Below are 17864 nucleotides of genomic sequence, written 5' to 3'. Positions count from 1 at the left end.
CAGTGGAGGATGGCCCAAGTGCTTGGGCACCTGCACCCGCATGGGAGACCAGGAGGAAGCACCTGGCTCCTGGCTTTGGATCAGCACAGCGCCGGCCGTGGTGGCCATTTGGGGAGTGAACCAATGGAAGGAAGACCTTTCTCTCTCTCTCACTGTCAAATAAATAAATTTAAAAAATATATAAAAACTTTTAAAATATTTTCAATTATCCTATATACTTACACATAGTGGATTCTCTTTAAGAGTGGAAGATAACAAAAGTATGAGTAAGAGTTATTTCATATTAATTTTGAACCACCCCTCTCCCCAATATGACACAACCAAATTTCCTCAACATACGGACTCTATTTTCAAAAGACTGGAAATTATGTCTTAAAAAATTCATGATAGATATTATTGCAGCAGTTTACATGAGTTTAAGATATGCATACATACAGATATATTAAAAATGCCATTCAGTATATTTGTATACACTGTAAAGACTGGAAAATTACTTTTAGTGCCTTAATCTTTACTTAGGAAATAAACACTAAGTGTGAATTTAAAATAGAGTAATAAATGAAAAATGTACGATTGAAACTATATTTCACAAAGGCAAAGGATCCTATACTACCATCCAATATACTGTATAATTTATTTTATTGTCTTTTTCTTCCTCTCACATAAGTGTCCTGATGGTGGGGATTTGTCTGTTAGTAATTAGAACAATTTCTGGCACACAAGATTATCTCAATTAATATTTACTGAATAACAATTATGTTTAAAAACTGCTATGAACTCTATAGCTTTAATTCTGAGATTCAGATTTTGATGGGTAGAGACAAATCATATTTTGCTTTACTGTTATTTAATTAATACAGTAACAGTGGAGAGCTCCAGAAATAGATATACTAGTTTAAAATTACTTGTAAATAAGAGACACTTTTCTCTTGTTAAAACTACAAATCCAAGGCTCACTGTTTAAATGGGTCTATTCCTCTTACCAAATTACTAACAGATGGTGTCCCAAATTGGGTTAGAACAAATTTAAACCCACTCTAACAAGAACTACAGTTGACAACATTTTGATAACTCTGCAATGTTACTTAGCTACTTTAATCACTTACACATTTTTTACGTACTACTTTATTTGAAATTTACACATAATATTCATTTCTAATATAATGTGCAGATTAAGTAAAAGACCGTGAAAGTACCTAAAGTACTATACGTATATGAAATTACAGTTATTTTATGTTTATGTTATAGTCAATAATGAACACTGGAAATTTTCTAAGCTTTATGTCTGAATTGTCAACAGTGGAGAAGTATTTCTAAATATGCTATCAATATTTCTAAAATGTTCTGCTAGGGTAAAATTTAATACTCATTACCTTTTAAAATTCAGAAACTAGAAAACTTGACATAAATGATCCTTTTCTCTTATGTTGATGCAGGCTAAACTCAGGATAATAAGCAAAAGGGACATGATGTGTAATTTTACATCAGTGCTAACATTTTCACTTGTGCTTGCACTGTCTGCTTCTGCTAACTCATAACCTATTTCCTCTATTTTGAGATTCAAAGATTGTTTATAGTCCTTGTCTCGACAGTTGAGGAATAGTGTTATTTTTTTCTTCATATTATTTGTTGAGCTCTTTACTTAGTGTACAGTTAATAAGTATAAAGTAAACTGAAAATATAACTGTAAAAATTAAGTGTGGGAATAGGAAAGAGAGGAGGAACAAGGGTGGGCATGTAGGTGGGTGGGAGGGTAAGGTGGGAAGTATCACTATGTTCTGAATCTGTACATCTGAAACACATGAAATTTGTACACCTTCAATTAAAAAGAAAAAGACTCATGAGGTTAAATACGCTAGTCTACATTACCTGGATGTAGTATGGGTGGACAGAAAGCAGTGTTAGAACCATTGCTTTACTACCAGGTAATACCTGTACTAGCTAACATTTGGTTCTGTAGCAAATGCCCATTTACAGCTCAGCTTCCTTGCACTTTAAGGGCAGGAAACAACAAGGTTATTTTTTGTGTGTTCTTTAGTTCCTCCCATCCCTCTGATTATCATCACCCATATCTCAGAGTTCTTAAAACTATTTTACTATGGCAGATTAATGTCTGCTTAGACTACAGTCTATATGGAGACGGCATCATCCCACTCTCTTTGTCATCAAAGATTGATGTATTTGGATATCCCTACTAATGAAATATTATTATAGATAGGTATGGAGATACCTCAGAAATCTGAAAAGAGATCTACCCTATGACCCAGCCATCCCACTCCTGAGAATTTACCCAAGTGAAATGAAATAAACATATATAAGACTTATCTGAACCCCATGTGTACTGCAGCTCAATTCATTGTAGTTAGGATATGGAATCAACTCACATGTTCATCAACTGACTTATATACACACTACGGAATACTACTCAGCCATGAAAAAGAATGAAATGCTGTCTTCGCAATAAAATGGATGCAACTGGAAACCATTATGCTCAGTGAAATAATCCAGTCCCAGAAAGACATATATTGTTTTCCCTGATTTGTGGTAATTAATATACAGAGCACAAAAAATGTAACATATATGAGTGAAATTAACATTTTGAGATTTGAGTAACTTATAGCCTTTGTTTATACTCTTAAGGAATAGTGGCTTTTCTATTTACTACTTATTGAATTCTTTATTTGGTGGAGGGTTAAGCTTATGATTATAATATAAACTGAAAGTATGTCATTGTAAAAATTAAAAGAAAAATAAGAAAGGAAGGAAGTGGAAGGGTGGCAGCATGGGCTAAACGGAGGATAGAGTGAGAAGTATCATTATGTTCTTAAATCTGCCTATATGAAATACATTAAATTTGTTCACTTTATATAAATAACAAATTTAATAAGAAAATTAAGCATCCCTTGGTATCCTAAACTTTGTCTTTTGCTTAGTTACATCTGTGCAATTCATTTACAACCTTGCCTAAAAGTTACTTAATATCTACTCACTGCTTGAGAGCCCATGCAATTTTCTTTGGAAACACAAAAGACTTAAGACACTTTGGCTTTCTGGAATCAAAGGCTTGGCTATGAACTGATAAGCTGTATAATTTTTGACTAGTAACCTAGATTCTCTACTTAGCTTTTCTTACTTATCAAATTGAGATAACATCTCTTCATATAGCTGCACTGAAAATGTAATAAAATAATGCATGTGAAGTAAACAATACCTAGCAAACAATACTTAACTATTAGCTTCTTCAAAAGTCATAATTAGTTGCAAGTCATAGAATTATCCTTTATTTCTAGGTAGCCAATTTCTCTATCAACTCCTTCATAATAAGAGTTATAAATTATTTAATTATGAAAAGTGTATCTTTTATCAAATAATTTTTACTTAAGTATTTAAAACCTTTGATCTTGATTTTTTTCCAATATATCTCATAAAACACTTCATCTTGGAATACTGGGATGAATGAATCACGATTTTGAACCAGAATGTCATTTTAATGCATTCTAATAAGTCTATTGCTTATAATTACAGTAGTCTTATTAATAGGATATTCTGGGTTCCATATTCTGCTGGGTTTCAACTTTGAATCACTGATTTAAAGAACGGATTTTTATTACTGATTTAGAAAGCACTCAGGATCATTAAATGCCTTGTAGTAATCATTATGAAGATTTACTACTCCGACGTGGTGTGCAGAAAATAGAGTGACAGTGTGCAAAATGGATCTAGAAAAATCTCATTCTAAACACATCCTGTTAAAATATTTGCTCTGTGCTTGGCCAAAAGACTGTGCTTTTTATTTCTGTTTAAATGCTACAACTAGATACCACTGTTAAGTCTTAACTAAATGTTATATTTTTCTTTCAAATATGAGAAAAAGCTCTTCTATTAGAACGATTCATAAAACTTTTAGTAGACTCCAGAAGCATCTCATGAAATTCTGTGAATGATTAGAAAAATGGAAGAAGAGGTTCACTATGGACAAGATTAAGGAAAAAATTTAATGAAAGGTAGTCTCTAAAGTCTCCTTGATATGATTTCATTAATCAATCAAGAACACAGGGGCTGGTGCTGAGGCATAGTGGGTAAAGCCACTGCCTTCGATGCTGGCATCCCATTTGGGCGCCAGTTCATGTCTTGGCTGCTCTACTTTCCACCCAGCTCTCTGCTAATAGCCTGGGAAAAGCAGCAGAAAATAGCCCAAGTGCTTGGGCCCCTGTACCTGGCTGTTTGCTTTGGCCTGGCCTAGCCCTGGCCTTGTGGCCATTTAGGAAGTGAACCAGCAGATGGAAGATCACCCTTTCTTTGTCTCTTCCTCTCTTTCTCTTTCAAAATTAATAAATAAATCTTAAAAACAATCATTCATCACTCCTTGCCAGTACTTGTGTGATTGTTGATTATACACTATTGATAAAACAGATTCTAATCCAAGTCCTCATGCAATTACAAAAACCAAGGAGGGAGTTCATTAAACAAATATATATGCAAATTACTATAATAATAAATTGTACCAAGTTTCATGAAGAAAAGTGTGCTCTTAGGAGAATATGGGGAATGAATAGGAGAAAGGACCACTAAGGGTTGGAAGGTTGCTTTGCGGAAGTAACTTTTTAACAACTGGGATAGGCAGATGGCTTCTCTGGGGCTACCTTGCATATTTTTTTGCATAATAGATATTTAAGTCTTTATTTTCTCCATACTTTACTTCTAACTCCAATATTTTCTATTGCAGGGATTGGAAGGTGGGGATATTGACATGTTTTATTTATTCAATTCAAAATTAGATAAAGGGTAAGAAGAATAACAGTATAGTTCAAGGCAATATACAAGTGAAGGGGGCCAGAGCTGTGGCCCAGCAGGGTGGGTCACCACCTGTGATGCCAGCATCCTCTATGAGTGCTGGTTTGTGTCCTGGCAGCTCTACTTCTGAGCCAGCTCCCTAAGTACTTGGGCCCCTGCCATCCACATGAGAGACCTAGAAGGTGTTGCAGACTCCAGGCTTTGGCCTGATCCAACTCTGGCCATTGTGGCCATTTGGTGAGTGAACTAGCAGATGGAAGCTCTCTCTTTCTCTGTCTTTCCTTCTCTCTTAACTCTTCCTTTCAAATACATCTTAAAAAATAAATAAGTAAAGATTTCTAAAATTAGTTGCAATTATAGATGTACAGCTTCGGAACCTGGGGGAGGGAGAAAAGAAGAGTGGGAAGTAGGAGATCTGCTAGTTACCAGCAGAGAAGAGAGACCAGACGTGAAGAGAGACCAGGGAGAGTAAAGTTAGAGAGCCTAGGACAGATTACGCCAGCATTATTACAAAAACAAACAAAAACCAAAAATCAACTACAAAGCGGACTGTCAGGACTAAAAAGGCATCATGTGAACAAATAAGTACCACCATCATAGAAGAAATGGTCTAGTCTAGTCTTAAACAATGTAAACTTGGGAAATGTCAAAGAAATATCCATTTCCCACAGGAGTTAAGTGTAACACCTCTAGCATCAGAGACCTGGATTTGAACACCTTCTTATGTCTTTTACTATCTGTGACTTCAGGACAACTTTATTTGATCTCAGAGTTTCCATTTTACTATATATAAATGAGGACTGTATTGTTATTACTTCTTAGTCTTGATAGGAGAGCTCTATGAACATTAGCTACAAGAAATGCCTGATTATATGTAAAAAGCAGTTTGTAAAATAAGGATTTTCAACCTTCTTATTTGATCCCAATAGGCACTAAATGAAAAGAAGTAAACATTACTCATTTCCTATTTAAAGCTTAGATGAGCACACACCTCTAGTCAAATTAACAGAATCTACATAAGTAACTTGTTCCAGGCCTCACAACAAATGGGGATTTGAATCCAGATAGGCTCTGGAGTGTGTCCCCACCAGGAGTTTTTGGATCTCAAAGGTACTATGATTCATTTAACCTTCAGTTTCATTCTGAGCATCAATAGCAGACAAAAATCTAAACTCCACCATTTATATTGTCATGTATTCTTAGACCAATGTCAACAACTAGAGTTGCCTTTTGAATTAGATTCTGGCATAATAATTAAGATGTAAAAACACAGTTATTCTTACTGCAAACAAGTCTTGACAATAATAACAGGTAAGCTGGAGTGGGCATTTGGCACACTGGTGAAAATGTCAATGGGGAGGCTCACAACCCTTATGGGAGACTTGGGGTTTCAGTCCTGGCTCCACTTCCAATCCAGCTTCCTACTGGCAGCAGATGATGGCTCAAGCACTTGGGTTCCTGGCTACCCACATGGGAGACCCATAATGAATTTTGGGCCCTGGCTTCAGTTTGGTCTAGCCTTGGCCATTGTGGAAATTTGGAGAGTGAACCACAGGATGGAAGATATCTCTCTGCCTTTCAAAAAAAAAAAAAAAAAAAAAAAAAAAAAAAAATTCTTGCCAAAGAAACCCAGCTAGTAAATGGCAGGATCAAAATTCAAGACCTGACCCATCAACTTAATCACCAGAGCAGAAGCAGAATAGTAGTAGATATGCTTAACTATTGAAAAGTTATCTTCCCTATAGAGGTGCCAAAAAAGGTGTAGTAATTAGCATTTTAATCTAGCATGAATAGACACTAAAAGAAGGGAAGAGGTTTTCTAAATTTATAAGACACTAACTTACATAATCACATAAATTTCTAACAGAATAAAAAATTACATCTTATGTATGGAGAGAGGTAAAAATTTGAATCCTTGTAACTTGCTAGCAAAAAGTCCATGTGAGGTTTGGCTGTAAGACCAGTTTCAGAATACAACTCCTTTTTGTGCTAAAATGCCTTCCAGTTCAAAATCTAGGATTAGAAGATTCACTACAGCATTACTTCTTGGTCTTAGTTGTAGCTGAATAGTTTGTAGCAAGTTTAATTGCTAAAAAGACCTATCTGTTGTATGTGTGTATGTGTGCGAAGGGCACCTTTCTAACAAATACATTAACTTAAATTTGCAAAAATGAATTATTTTCACATTTAAAGTTGAATATTTACATATTTTAGGTTGAAGCTTTACAAATAAGCTTTTTTCCCAGTTCTACTATATGATCATTCTCACATCTGTGAATTTATACTGAAATAGCTAAACTTGTAGAAAGTAAAAATATCCAAAATTCTAAAATATGCTTTACTACTGTTATAATATTAAAATTATAGCTTCAAAATGTCAAAATGTGACAGACATCAGTTTCATTGGAAAATTTTTGTTTTAGATTTCTCAAGTCACTTAAAAAAAACACTGGGCAAATACAAGGCTTCAAAATTAAAACACAGTTGTTCAAAATTTTGTCAGAATGGGCCATCAAGGGAGGTACCTTTCTCTGAAGGGAGGAGAGAACTTTAACTTTGATTAAGTTTGGGAACTCAAGAGGCTTCCATAGCCTTGCCAGCTCATGACAAGAGCCTCAGATGATTACTGACTCATAAATAAAAGTGTTAATTATTGCCAGCGCTGTGGCTCACTAGGCTAATCCTCTGCCTGCAGCGCCGGCATGCCAAGTTCTAGTCCCGGGTGGGGCACTGGATTCTGTCCCAGTTGCTCTTCTTCCAGTCCAGCTCTCTGCTCTGGCCTGGGAGGGCAGTGGAGGATGGCCCAAGTGCTTGGGCCCTGCACTCGCATGGGAGACCAGGAGGAAGCACCTGGCTCCTGGCTTCGGATCAGCACAGTGCGCTGGCCGTAGTAGCCATTTGGGGGGGTGAACCAATGGAAGGAAGACCTTTCTCTCTGTCTCTCTCTCTGTCTAACTCTGCCTGCCAAAAAAAAAAGTGTCAATTATTAAATCAACAACAGGCATCACTGTGCACTTATACCCCATGTAGGATCTCTGTCCTTAATGTATTGTACTATGCGAATTAACAGTAAAACTGGTCTTCAAACAGTACTTTATACTTTGTATGTCTATGTGGGTGCAATTGTTGAAATCTTTACTTAGTATATACTGAGTTGATCTTCTGTATACAAAGGTAATTAAAAATGACTCTTAATGAAGAATGGGATGGGAGAGGGAGTGGGAGATGGGATGGATTGTGGGTGGGAGGATGGTTATGGGGGTAAAACTGCTATAATCCAAAAGTTGTACTTCTAAAATTTATATTTATTAAATAAAAGTTCTCTAAAAAAAAAAAAAGACCTATCTGTGGTCCATTTTGCTAGTTGCAATTCAATATCCATTGTTCCTTTTTTTGTAAAAACACTTATTTTATTTGGGGTAACGTATCTTGAATATGAGGTAAGTGAAATGAACAGGAAATTGTTAGGTGGGATTTAAGGAAAAGATCCTTTATAGGTGCAGGAGATGCTGCTGGCATGCTCTGCTTGTTAGATGTTCTTTCTTTTCTTTCTGGGAAAAAGTAGCAATAGCTGGAGTTCCAGCAGTCATACTGTCTCATGAAGTGACCTTGAAGGCGGAAACTATGTGTGAAGGAAGGTATTACAGAAAAACAGAAGTGGTTTGAATCCTTCTGATTATGGTGCTGCTACACCAACTCCAAATTACCTCATCTAACATTTTATAAGCAAAACATAAATATCCCATTACTATATTTGAATCTCCTATTACATATAGCCAGACCTAATTCTAAACAGACTACCTTCACAATGAAAATTTGTGTATAATCTAAACTTTAAACTTACCTTACTCTTTAAAATTAGAAAGCCTAGCAAAGTTAACAGTGAGGAAAAGTTGAAAGTAACTAAGAAGAAACCATCATGATTAGGACAGGTGTGAAAATCTGGAAACTGGTTCCTCATATGCAGATTATTAGTTAAATCACAAGTTTTTATTGAGTGTTATTAGCCTAGTTTCAATTATTTTTCTTTTAAAATATTCTATAAACTTGTCACCAATTAAAGCCACTTTCTACTCCCACCCTTCCCCATCACTGTCCAAAGGGGGTTCACTATCAGTCATTTCCACAGTGTTTAAATTTATTTAAAGGGACATTAAAAGAAGAAAAAGTTAACTTTGAGTCTTCACTTCATGCTTGCCAAAAGGCCGAGAAACAATAATCTTGAGTCTTTATTTCCAAGCCTATCTAAGATTATCAAGATAAAGTTCTGATTCAACATGTGAAGCAGGATACACAGCAGACTCATAGAATGGTGGATGTCCCTAAACAGCACTCTGGCCTCAGAATCAGCCCTTAAGGCATTCGGATCCGGCTGAAAAGCCCATGAGAGTATTTCAAGCATGGAAAGCCAAGACACTATGCCAAAAAAAAAAAAACAAAAAAACAAAAAAAAAACCACAACCAAAACCTAAATGAAAGATCTCTGCAAGTGAAATCCCAGTGGAAAGAACAGAAAGAACAGGTCATTAAAGAAGGAGGTACCTTTCTCTGAAGGGAGGAGAGAACTTCCACTTTGACTATGACCTTGTCTGAATATAATCAGTCAGCGAACTCAAAAGGCTTCCACAGCCTTGGCAACACATAACAAGAGCCTAGGCCGAGGGTGATTACTGACACCATAAACAAGAGTGTCAATTTGTTAAGTCAACAACAGGAGTCACTGTGCACTTACTCCTCATGTAGGATCTCTGTCCTTAATGTGTTGTACATTGTGATTTAATGTTATAACTAGTACTCAAACAGTATTTTTCACTTTGTGTTTCTGTGTGGGTGCAAACTGTTGAAATCTTTATTTAATATATACTAAATAGATCTTCTGTATATAAAGATAATTGAAAATGAATCTTGATGTGAATGGAAGAGGAAAGGGAGTGGGAGAGGGGAGGGTTGCGGGTGGGAGGGAACTTATGGGGGGGAGCCATTGTAATCCATAAGCTGTACTTTGGAAATTTATATTCATTAAATAAAAATTTAAAAAAAGTAAAGTTCTGAAGTCCCAAGGGATTTCATAGTTAAAAAATGCTACTTTTAGTTAATACCTATATATACTGTTTGCCATGATGGGATGGAAAATGAGAAAATGCTAATAATATTGGGATCCTCAAGAGGAAAGACACTGGTGGGTCAGAAGGATGACAAAATGGAAGAGTGGCAGACCTTGAGCAGTAAATAATTACATTCACTGCCTACTAAGTCAAGGAATTTTAAAAAATACGTAATTTTTCACATTTTTGAATTATTTTCATTTTACTTGAGACAGGTCTTTCTTCTACTGGTTTAATCCCCCAATGCATGCAACAGCCAGGAGGAAACCAGGGGACTTTAACTCAATCTAGGTCTCCCGCATCGGGGGCAGAGACCCAAGTACTTAAGTAATCAGTTGCGGCCTCCCAGGTTATGCATTAGTAGGTAGATGCAGTTGGAAATGCAAACTCCAATATGGGATGCAGGTGCCCAGGAGGAGTGATGTCTTAACTGATGTGGCAAACACCTGCCCCTATATCAAAGATCAATACCGATATTCAAATTGTTCCCTACTGTCTATGGACAGTGCTGTGGTCAAAACAAAGAGAATCAAGGAAGACTAAGATTAGAAAGAAGGCATTGGGCTCACTCATGCCTTAACCAAGAAAAAATACCAACAATATTTCTTGTTGGATAAACAAACTGAGGTAGAAAGAAGTTAATAATGAGCTATAAAGAGAAAATCCAGGTATACATTTACTTGTTAAGTAGAAAGGGAAACTTCCACTGAAAACTTTACTTGGTTTAACAGAGATTGACCCAGTTTTATTAAGGTTTTCCCTGTAGAAGAGAAAGCCTATCAATTATCAGAGGAAAGTAAAATATTCTAAGAATTATTTGCACAGTATTTTAGTACAACATGAAAACAGTATAAAGTAACAGTATGGAACCTTGGATCTATTTCTCCTTTAGTCTCCTTCATGGCACTGTTAAACCTGAGTTCATTACTGGCTCCCAGTGACTCTGGGCTGCCTTCTCTGCTTTAACAGCTTAGCAAACTGTATTATCTGGCCATTAAGCATCTTTGGAGATTTCTACACAATGAGCTATAATTAATCTTAAGAGTATTTGACCATTAACATGTAAAAAAAGTTTACAGTTCCTGGGGCCAAGGCTAGACCTTAAGTATTAGTAAGTTTATGCATTTGTCTCCTAATTCTAAAGTAAATAAGTTATTCTAACAGTGAATTATTGATACAAAAAAATCAACATTGTGAATATTTAAGAATAATTGAGCCCCCAAAGTGTATTCTGTAAGTCCTTAAAGTATATATATCACATCCACGGCTTGGAAGTACGTAAAAGTGAGAAACTCTTTTCCTTTTAATTATCATAGAGATAAAAGGCAACCTAGAGTAATGCCCAGAATACAAACTCTCTCCAAAAACATTAGTCTGTCTTCTGTTACTTTTCTTTCCTCAGATTCATTTTATAAACATACACATGCACACACTGTTTAAACAAGAGGTCAGCTGATTAGGAGGCCAGCCCTGATTTGATGTAAGCAACAATCCTAACAGTGTAAAATACTATTTTTCTTTACAATGAGTGTGTGGACTTAAAACTAGCCTAATTGCTGTTTTTCCTCAAGAAAATCTGACTAAGCCTCTGCAGAAAAAAATAAAAGCAGAATGATTTACAGCAAATTCAACAATTTGTAATTAAAAAACCTTGCAACAGAAATGTTACCATACTGGAGAGAAAATGACACCCAACTAGTAGGGCTAAAAGTCATGTTTTACAAGACTCTCATTGTAATCTATTGACTGGCATTCAGCTAAACTATAACTTCAAAACCATTTCTAAGGGTGATTAATAACTTTATGCAGTGTTATACCATTAAGAAGATAGAATGGGAAAAGTAACAATTTCACTTATATACAGTTTCTTTTTTTTTTGGTCATTGGTCATTCATAATTTCTTTCAGTGAAACAGAACCAATGCCAATGTAACATCTAAGCATTTCCTTTGTTAAGGATAATAAGATAATAATTAAATTAATTTAGACTTTAAGCCATTTCCTTTCTTTTTTTTTTCCTTTTTTTTTGTTTTTTTGACAGGCAGAGTGGACAGTGAGTGAGAGAGAGAGAGAGAAAGGTCTTCCTTTTCCGTTGGTTCACCCCACAATGGCCGCTGTAGCCGGCGCACCGCGCTGATCCGAAGCCAGGAGCCAGGTGCTTCTCCTGGTCTCCCATGTGGGTGCAGGGCCCAAGGACTTAGGCCATCCTCCACTGCACTCCTGGGCCACAGCAGAGAGCTGGACTGGAAGAGGAGCAATCAGGACAGAATCCAGCGCCCGGACCAGGACTAGAACCCGGGGTGCCGGCACCACAGGCAGAGGATTAGCCTATTGAGCCACGGCGCCGGCCTAAGCCATTTCCTTTCAACAGATAGTGCTCAGGAATAATTTTATGCAGACTGCAATGTAAATAATTATATATTATATTTTTTTCATATCTATTAGTTGCCACAGATTAGAGAAAGCAAATGGTATTTGTCTTTTTGGGACCAGCTTATTTCACTAAGTATAATGGTTTCCAGTTACATTCATTCTTTATTCAGTCAGTTGATGAACATCTGGGTTGATTCCATATCTTAGCTATTGTGAACTGAGCTGCAATAAACTTGGGGTACAGAAAACTTTTTCATATGCTGATTTCATTTTATTTGGGAAAATTCCTAGGAGTGGGATGGCTGGGTCATATGGTAGATCTATTTTCAGTTTTCGGAGGAATCTCCACACTGTCTTCCACAATGGCTGTACTAGTTTGCATTCCCATCAACAGTAGATTAGGGAACTTTTTCCCTTACATTCTCACCAGCATTTAATTTCAAAAACATTTAAGAAGCTTTACTGTCATAGACAAAAAAAATACTAAAATTACTATGTTAATTTATTAACATTTTTCCATTGATTTTTAAAAATCTATATGATATAAACTGAAATTCTGAAGAATTCAGGCTGATTCTTTCCCTTTTTATTCTACAATAATCTTATGACATTAAAGAAAATATCATCACTGCAGTAAAAATGAAAATGTATTAGCTCATCACTGTGAAAGCTGAGAACTGATACCAGATAAGCTAGTTGCTCTAATTTTTCTCACATGTCAAGATGGAATTTTAATACATAAAACCATGCACATACCTCAAGTATTAAATGGAACAACTCTAATTCAAATTGAGAACTGTTTTATCTTTTAAATTGAAAACAACTACTATTTCAAAAAACAAAGGACTTACGTCTTACATATGAAGACAGTATCAGAGCTGAAATGTTGAAAAAGATGTTACTTGTGGAATGTTTGCATTTTCTCTTTATAATAATTGTGAACAAATTTATTTTAAAAGGTTAGAAAGCAATTATGGGGTTGGTGATGTGGCATGATAGGTTAAGCCTCTGCCTGTGGTGCTGGCAGGCCATATGGGTGCTGGTTCGAGTCCTGGCTGCTCCTCTTCCAATTCAGCTCTCTGTTATGGCCTGGGAAAGCAGTAGAAGATGGCCCACCTGTACCAGCATGGAAGACCTTGAAGAAGCTCCTGGCTCCTGGCTTCAGATTGGCCCAGCTTTGGCCATTGTGGCCATTTGGGGAGTGAACCAGTGGATGGAAGACCTCTCTCTCTCTGTCTCTCCCTCTCTCTGTCTGTAACTCTCTTAAAGAAATAAATCTTAAAAAAAGAAAACAATTATGAAAATTTAGGTTTCTGTGAAAAATTCCCTCACAGCATGAATCACATTAATGATGAGTTCATAAAATCACTGGTTAGGAAAAGCTGGCTGACCAAATAGCAAGAATAACCAAATAGAATTCAGGAGGACAGGTTTCCAACAGTAGTACTACCAATTAGAATAACTATAGCCAGTAGTTCAATGGAATTTAGACCATCTTACCAGAACCGGATGGCCAGATTTCAAAGATCAACACTCTCAATTAATAGCTCTGCGACTTCCAAGTGCATTTCTCAGGTCTTTAAAAGTTCATTTCAATTACATTTAAAATGGTTAACAGTAATAAGCCATCCAGAACTATTTTTGAATTAAATAAGATAATCCATGCAAGGGACTTAGTACAGTGCTGGGCACAAAACCACAGCTTGCTATCACCATGACAGTAACCTTTAACAGTCCAATTATCTGGCTATTGGTTTTCTTAAATGTAAAATACTAGTACTGATTTGGGCTGGATAACTTCTAATGGTTTGTCCATCTAAAATTCTACATCATTCCAGAATATACAGGGTCAAAGAACATAATTTTAGAACTTCCACCGTACTATGCCTAAGGTCATAGTAATTTAAAAGCTACAGAAGAATCATTTTCTGTCATCCTTTTGAAATTACTTACTGTATTTATTAAAGCCAAAGTTATAAGCACACACAGGAATATCCAGATCGCTTCTATCACATAAACAAGGGTAACTACAACAATTTCTGAATAACAAGTCTTAACAGGAATTTAAAGGTATACACTGTATAACTTATACATTTTACTATAAGATCTTGTCATATCTCCTTCATAGAAAAACCTCAAATACGTAATCCAGAAAAAAGGAAATACTGTTTTGAAACTGTTAACAACTGGAAGGTCTAATAAAATTTCTCCATTGAAAATTATACCTCAAAATTCAAATTACTGGTAAGGTTTTCTTTGCAGTAATATTCACATTTTTAAAGTGTGACACAAATATTTAAAAAGAATCAGAGTTTTAATTTGACAGAAAAATTAAGGAAGCATATCCTATATGTCCTGAAACCAAGCTGTTGATATACATAAGCATATTAACTTGCACAACAAATAAATAAATTTTAACAAAATATCTGGAGAACTTTAAAAAATATGTCTTACAGATTAATAAGAGCTCTCAAAAAACATTTCAGTTTTTTAACATTATGATGGGTGTGTGTGATCATTGAAAAGTTTTCTAAAAATTAAATTTTTTTTCCAGGTAACAGGATAGCCCTGGGGGTTTAGCGGCAGTGCTAGGCTCACCTGGCATCCTAGGCCAGAGGGAGTAAAATTGTGCTGCTCTGATACCCTATTAAGTTTTCAAACCAGGAAACATGTTCATCAGTCAGTACTCACACCTCATTTTCTTATTAGCAAAAATGGGGTTATTACTCTGAGTTTAAGAAGCTAAGATTTCTTTTTAACTCGTTTCATTTCCAGAAACTCTTATCTTTAACAGATCTCTACACTTCGCACTCTGCAGTTCCCAATCACTTGAGAAATTTTACTTTATAACCAGTTCATGATAAAACGGTTGTGTAAAGTTCATGCCACAAAATTAAAACTGTGTCCTTACCCTCAATGTTTAGCTCAAAACAAATGTGGCAGAAGGAGAGTGTTTCTTTGTCTGTTCCCAGTTTACAAACACTGCAGATGTTGTCATCATTTAGATCAATGTTTACAAACTGCTCCTCTTCGTTCATAGTGCCCCTGTTGGGAAACAGAAAAGAAAGTTATGTAATTCCAAGAATTTCTTACAACGGGCAATACTGAGAACTTCTAGGAAACGAGGATGCTGTTCTGTCTCTGTAAAGCGATGGCCCCACGACACCGGCATCGCCATACTTGCACTTCAACATCCTACTTTTACTGTGGAAAGACAGAGAAGTAAACTTTAAAGCCTGGCTAGAGGTCACTCTATGCCCAGGTCTAGACTCACTCTCTCTTTGGTCGCGTATTTCATCTGGTCTCGGCAACTGGACAGCAAGAGGTTTGCAAGTCCTAGTCCTCCTCCTCCTCCGCCCCCGATACACACTTTCTGGCACAGAAGGGAGATTAGCAGCTAGGCCTTTTCAGCTGCTGGATTGGGTCAACCAATTTAACGCTGTTATACCCGGGGGAGACGACTTGCTGGGGACACTGCTTTGCTAACTTCATGATGGGAACCTTAGGTGCGTTTCCCTGCCTCCACGTCGCTAGGCTTCCTAGCCGAGGTCGCGGCCGGAAAAAAGCACGTGGAAACGCCAACATCCCGGGAGAGTGGCCCGACCGCGTCCAAGGCACCCGCACCCAAGACCGAGCGACGGCTCCACGGTCCGGGGCGGTGTGAGTCGTGAGGTGCGCGAGCCCGAACGGCGGGAGCGCCGCATCCCCTAGCCCTGGGCTTTCTCCCACACAGGCAGGCGTCCGAGGAGCCCCGGCGGCCGGTCCGTCCGGCCGCAGCGTTTCGGGGAGCGGGTACTCGCCCGGTCTCCGGCGTTAGGGTCGCGCTCCTGCCTCAGAACCGCGTCCGTCAGTCCGTCCGTCGGGGCACTCTGAGCGCCACGGACCACGAGGGGCAGCCGGGCTCAGAAGTCCACAGAGGCGGGGCCACGGGGCGGAACGAGGGCTGGACGCAGGCGGGGCGGGGGTCCGAGTGCGGGGTCTTTACCGTCCGGCTCCGCCGGCCGCCGCAGCCCTTCCGAGCGGCTCGGGCTCCTCCACTATTGTTTCCGGCCGCAGCGGAGGCGGCAGCAGCAGAGGCCGCCGCCGCGCGCCTGGCCCCGCCCCCTCCCGCCGGCGCCATCCCGTGAAGGCTTCGGGGAGGGTGGCGCAGCCGAGTGCAAAGTTGCCCGGTCTCTCGGAGGCTGCGGAGCCGCTCCGTAACCGCTTTCGTTTACGTCGCACCGTGCCTTCCGATTCTGGTGTGGTTCCCATCGTCTTGCCTGGGTCTCTTACCGGTCTGTGGCCCGCAGCTCCTCACAGCCCCCCCTCCCCTCAGCGCGAACATGGATGAGCCCGTTACCGCCTCCTCTTTCGGCGTAGTGGAAACTCCCGCCAGGGGAGGGGGCCGCCGCGGGGCGGGAGCCGGAAAGTGACGGGTGGGTGCGAGAAAGGGGCAGAGACGCGTGGGTAGGGCTTGCTTGGAAATCAGGAGACTGAGGCAAAATACTATCACTGAACTTCCAGGTGGGTGCCAGTTGTCCTGTATCATGAGGGAAAAGTTAGTGTGCCAGGTGTCCTGATTTAGGCATACTTTAAAATACAGAAGCTGCATTTTTTTTTAATACGGACTTTTTTTAAAAAAAAGGGGGTGCCCTTCCCCCACGTATGGTACATTCCTTGCACGCCCGAGGTATAATGCTGGAGTCACACTTCTTATTTTTAGGTCCACTCCTCTCTTAAACTCTTGCCTGACTTCTTAAGCCATTCTATCTCCATCTATCGGAATTTTTATGTCTGTCGCTGTCTCGGTGACAGTTTACGCAGTACTTTCGCTTACGTTGCCTATTGTGATCCTCACTACAGGCTAGAGAGGAGAAACGGGAACTGTTCTGTCGTTTTGCAAGCTAGGACGGACTGCCCCGAGTTGTCACGGTTGGTGACAAACAGATCTGGGGCTTGAACCAAAGGCGCCTGACAAAAAGATCACTGTTATTTTCCATCCCATCGAAAGCACCTGTTCTGGTTACAGTCACAAATAGAAAAGGGGTTGGGTTGTCAGTCTACAGGATAGTATTCTGAACTAATGGTAGGAGTGGATTCTATATCTTTGAAATTCTGAGTCAGATTGTCACTTGATGTACACCATGGATGTCCCCAAAGAGTGATTTGTGTTCTTGCTACTTAAAAAAAAAAAAAAAGTGTGGTAGATGGGCCAGCAACAGTGACGTCACCTGAAACTCTCAGAAATGTACAACCTCAGGTCGGTTTCAAGATTGCCTCAGAACCTGCAGTTAACAAGTGACTCCTATGCACATTAACATTTGAGATGCACTAACTGAGGTAGAAAAGTCTGTTTTTCTACATGGATTTCTCGTTCTAGGTATATATGACTAAAACATGTAGCATCTTGGATTCTACCCATCTTTTCCATAAAACGTGCTTTCTAGAATCACTAATGATTTCCTTGCCTTTTAAATGGTCAGAATTATTTATCTGTGGCATTTTACATATTTTATTTGTATTCTTTGAAACTCTCCTTTTTTTTTTAGATTTATTTATTTATTTATTTGAAAGGTACAGTTGGTGGGGGTAGGAGGGATGGGGCGGGGTGAGA

The 17864-nt window shown here is 38.4% G+C and overlaps 1 protein-coding gene and 1 long non-coding RNA gene across 6 annotated transcripts in view; one reads left to right on the top strand and one right to left on the bottom strand.

Moving 5' to 3' along the window:
- C4H21orf91 (chromosome 4 C21orf91 homolog) overlaps positions 1-16626 on the bottom strand; it is a 40190-nt gene extending 23564 nt beyond the window's left edge. Inside the window, exons 1-2 of one of the 3 annotated variants that reach the window (XM_008267139.5) lie at positions 16257-16626; positions 15183-15316 (exon numbers count right to left, since the gene is read on the bottom strand). In XM_008267139.5, coding sequence (XP_008265361.4) covers positions 15183-15316; positions 16257-16522 — 400 coding nt within the window. In that variant the 5' untranslated portion in view covers positions 16523-16626. Of the gene's footprint in view, positions 1-15182; positions 15317-15895 lie in introns of all 3 variants that reach the window. The other 2 variants (XM_008267142.5, XM_008267140.5) reach the window with 2 other exon arrangements.
- A 15-nt stretch (positions 16627-16641) lies between these two features.
- The window catches only part of LOC149126936 (uncharacterized), a 41920-nt gene continuing 40697 nt past the window's right edge, over positions 16642-17864 (top strand). Inside the window, exon 1 of one of the 3 annotated variants that reach the window (XR_016232308.1) lies at positions 16642-16774. This is a non-coding gene — a long non-coding RNA (uncharacterized LOC149126936). The remainder of the gene's footprint in view (positions 16775-17864) is intronic. The other 2 variants (XR_016232309.1, XR_016232310.1) reach the window with 2 other exon arrangements.

Source organism: Oryctolagus cuniculus, chromosome 4 (genome assembly GCF_051225735.1).
Source record: "Oryctolagus cuniculus isolate XC-2025 breed Fujian yellow rabbit chromosome 4, ASM5122573v1, whole genome shotgun sequence".
Classification (NCBI taxonomy): Eukaryota; Metazoa; Chordata; class Mammalia; order Lagomorpha; family Leporidae; genus Oryctolagus; species Oryctolagus cuniculus.
The sequence above is the reverse complement of the archived record's forward strand: the minus strand, read 5'-3'. Positions and strand labels throughout refer to the sequence as shown.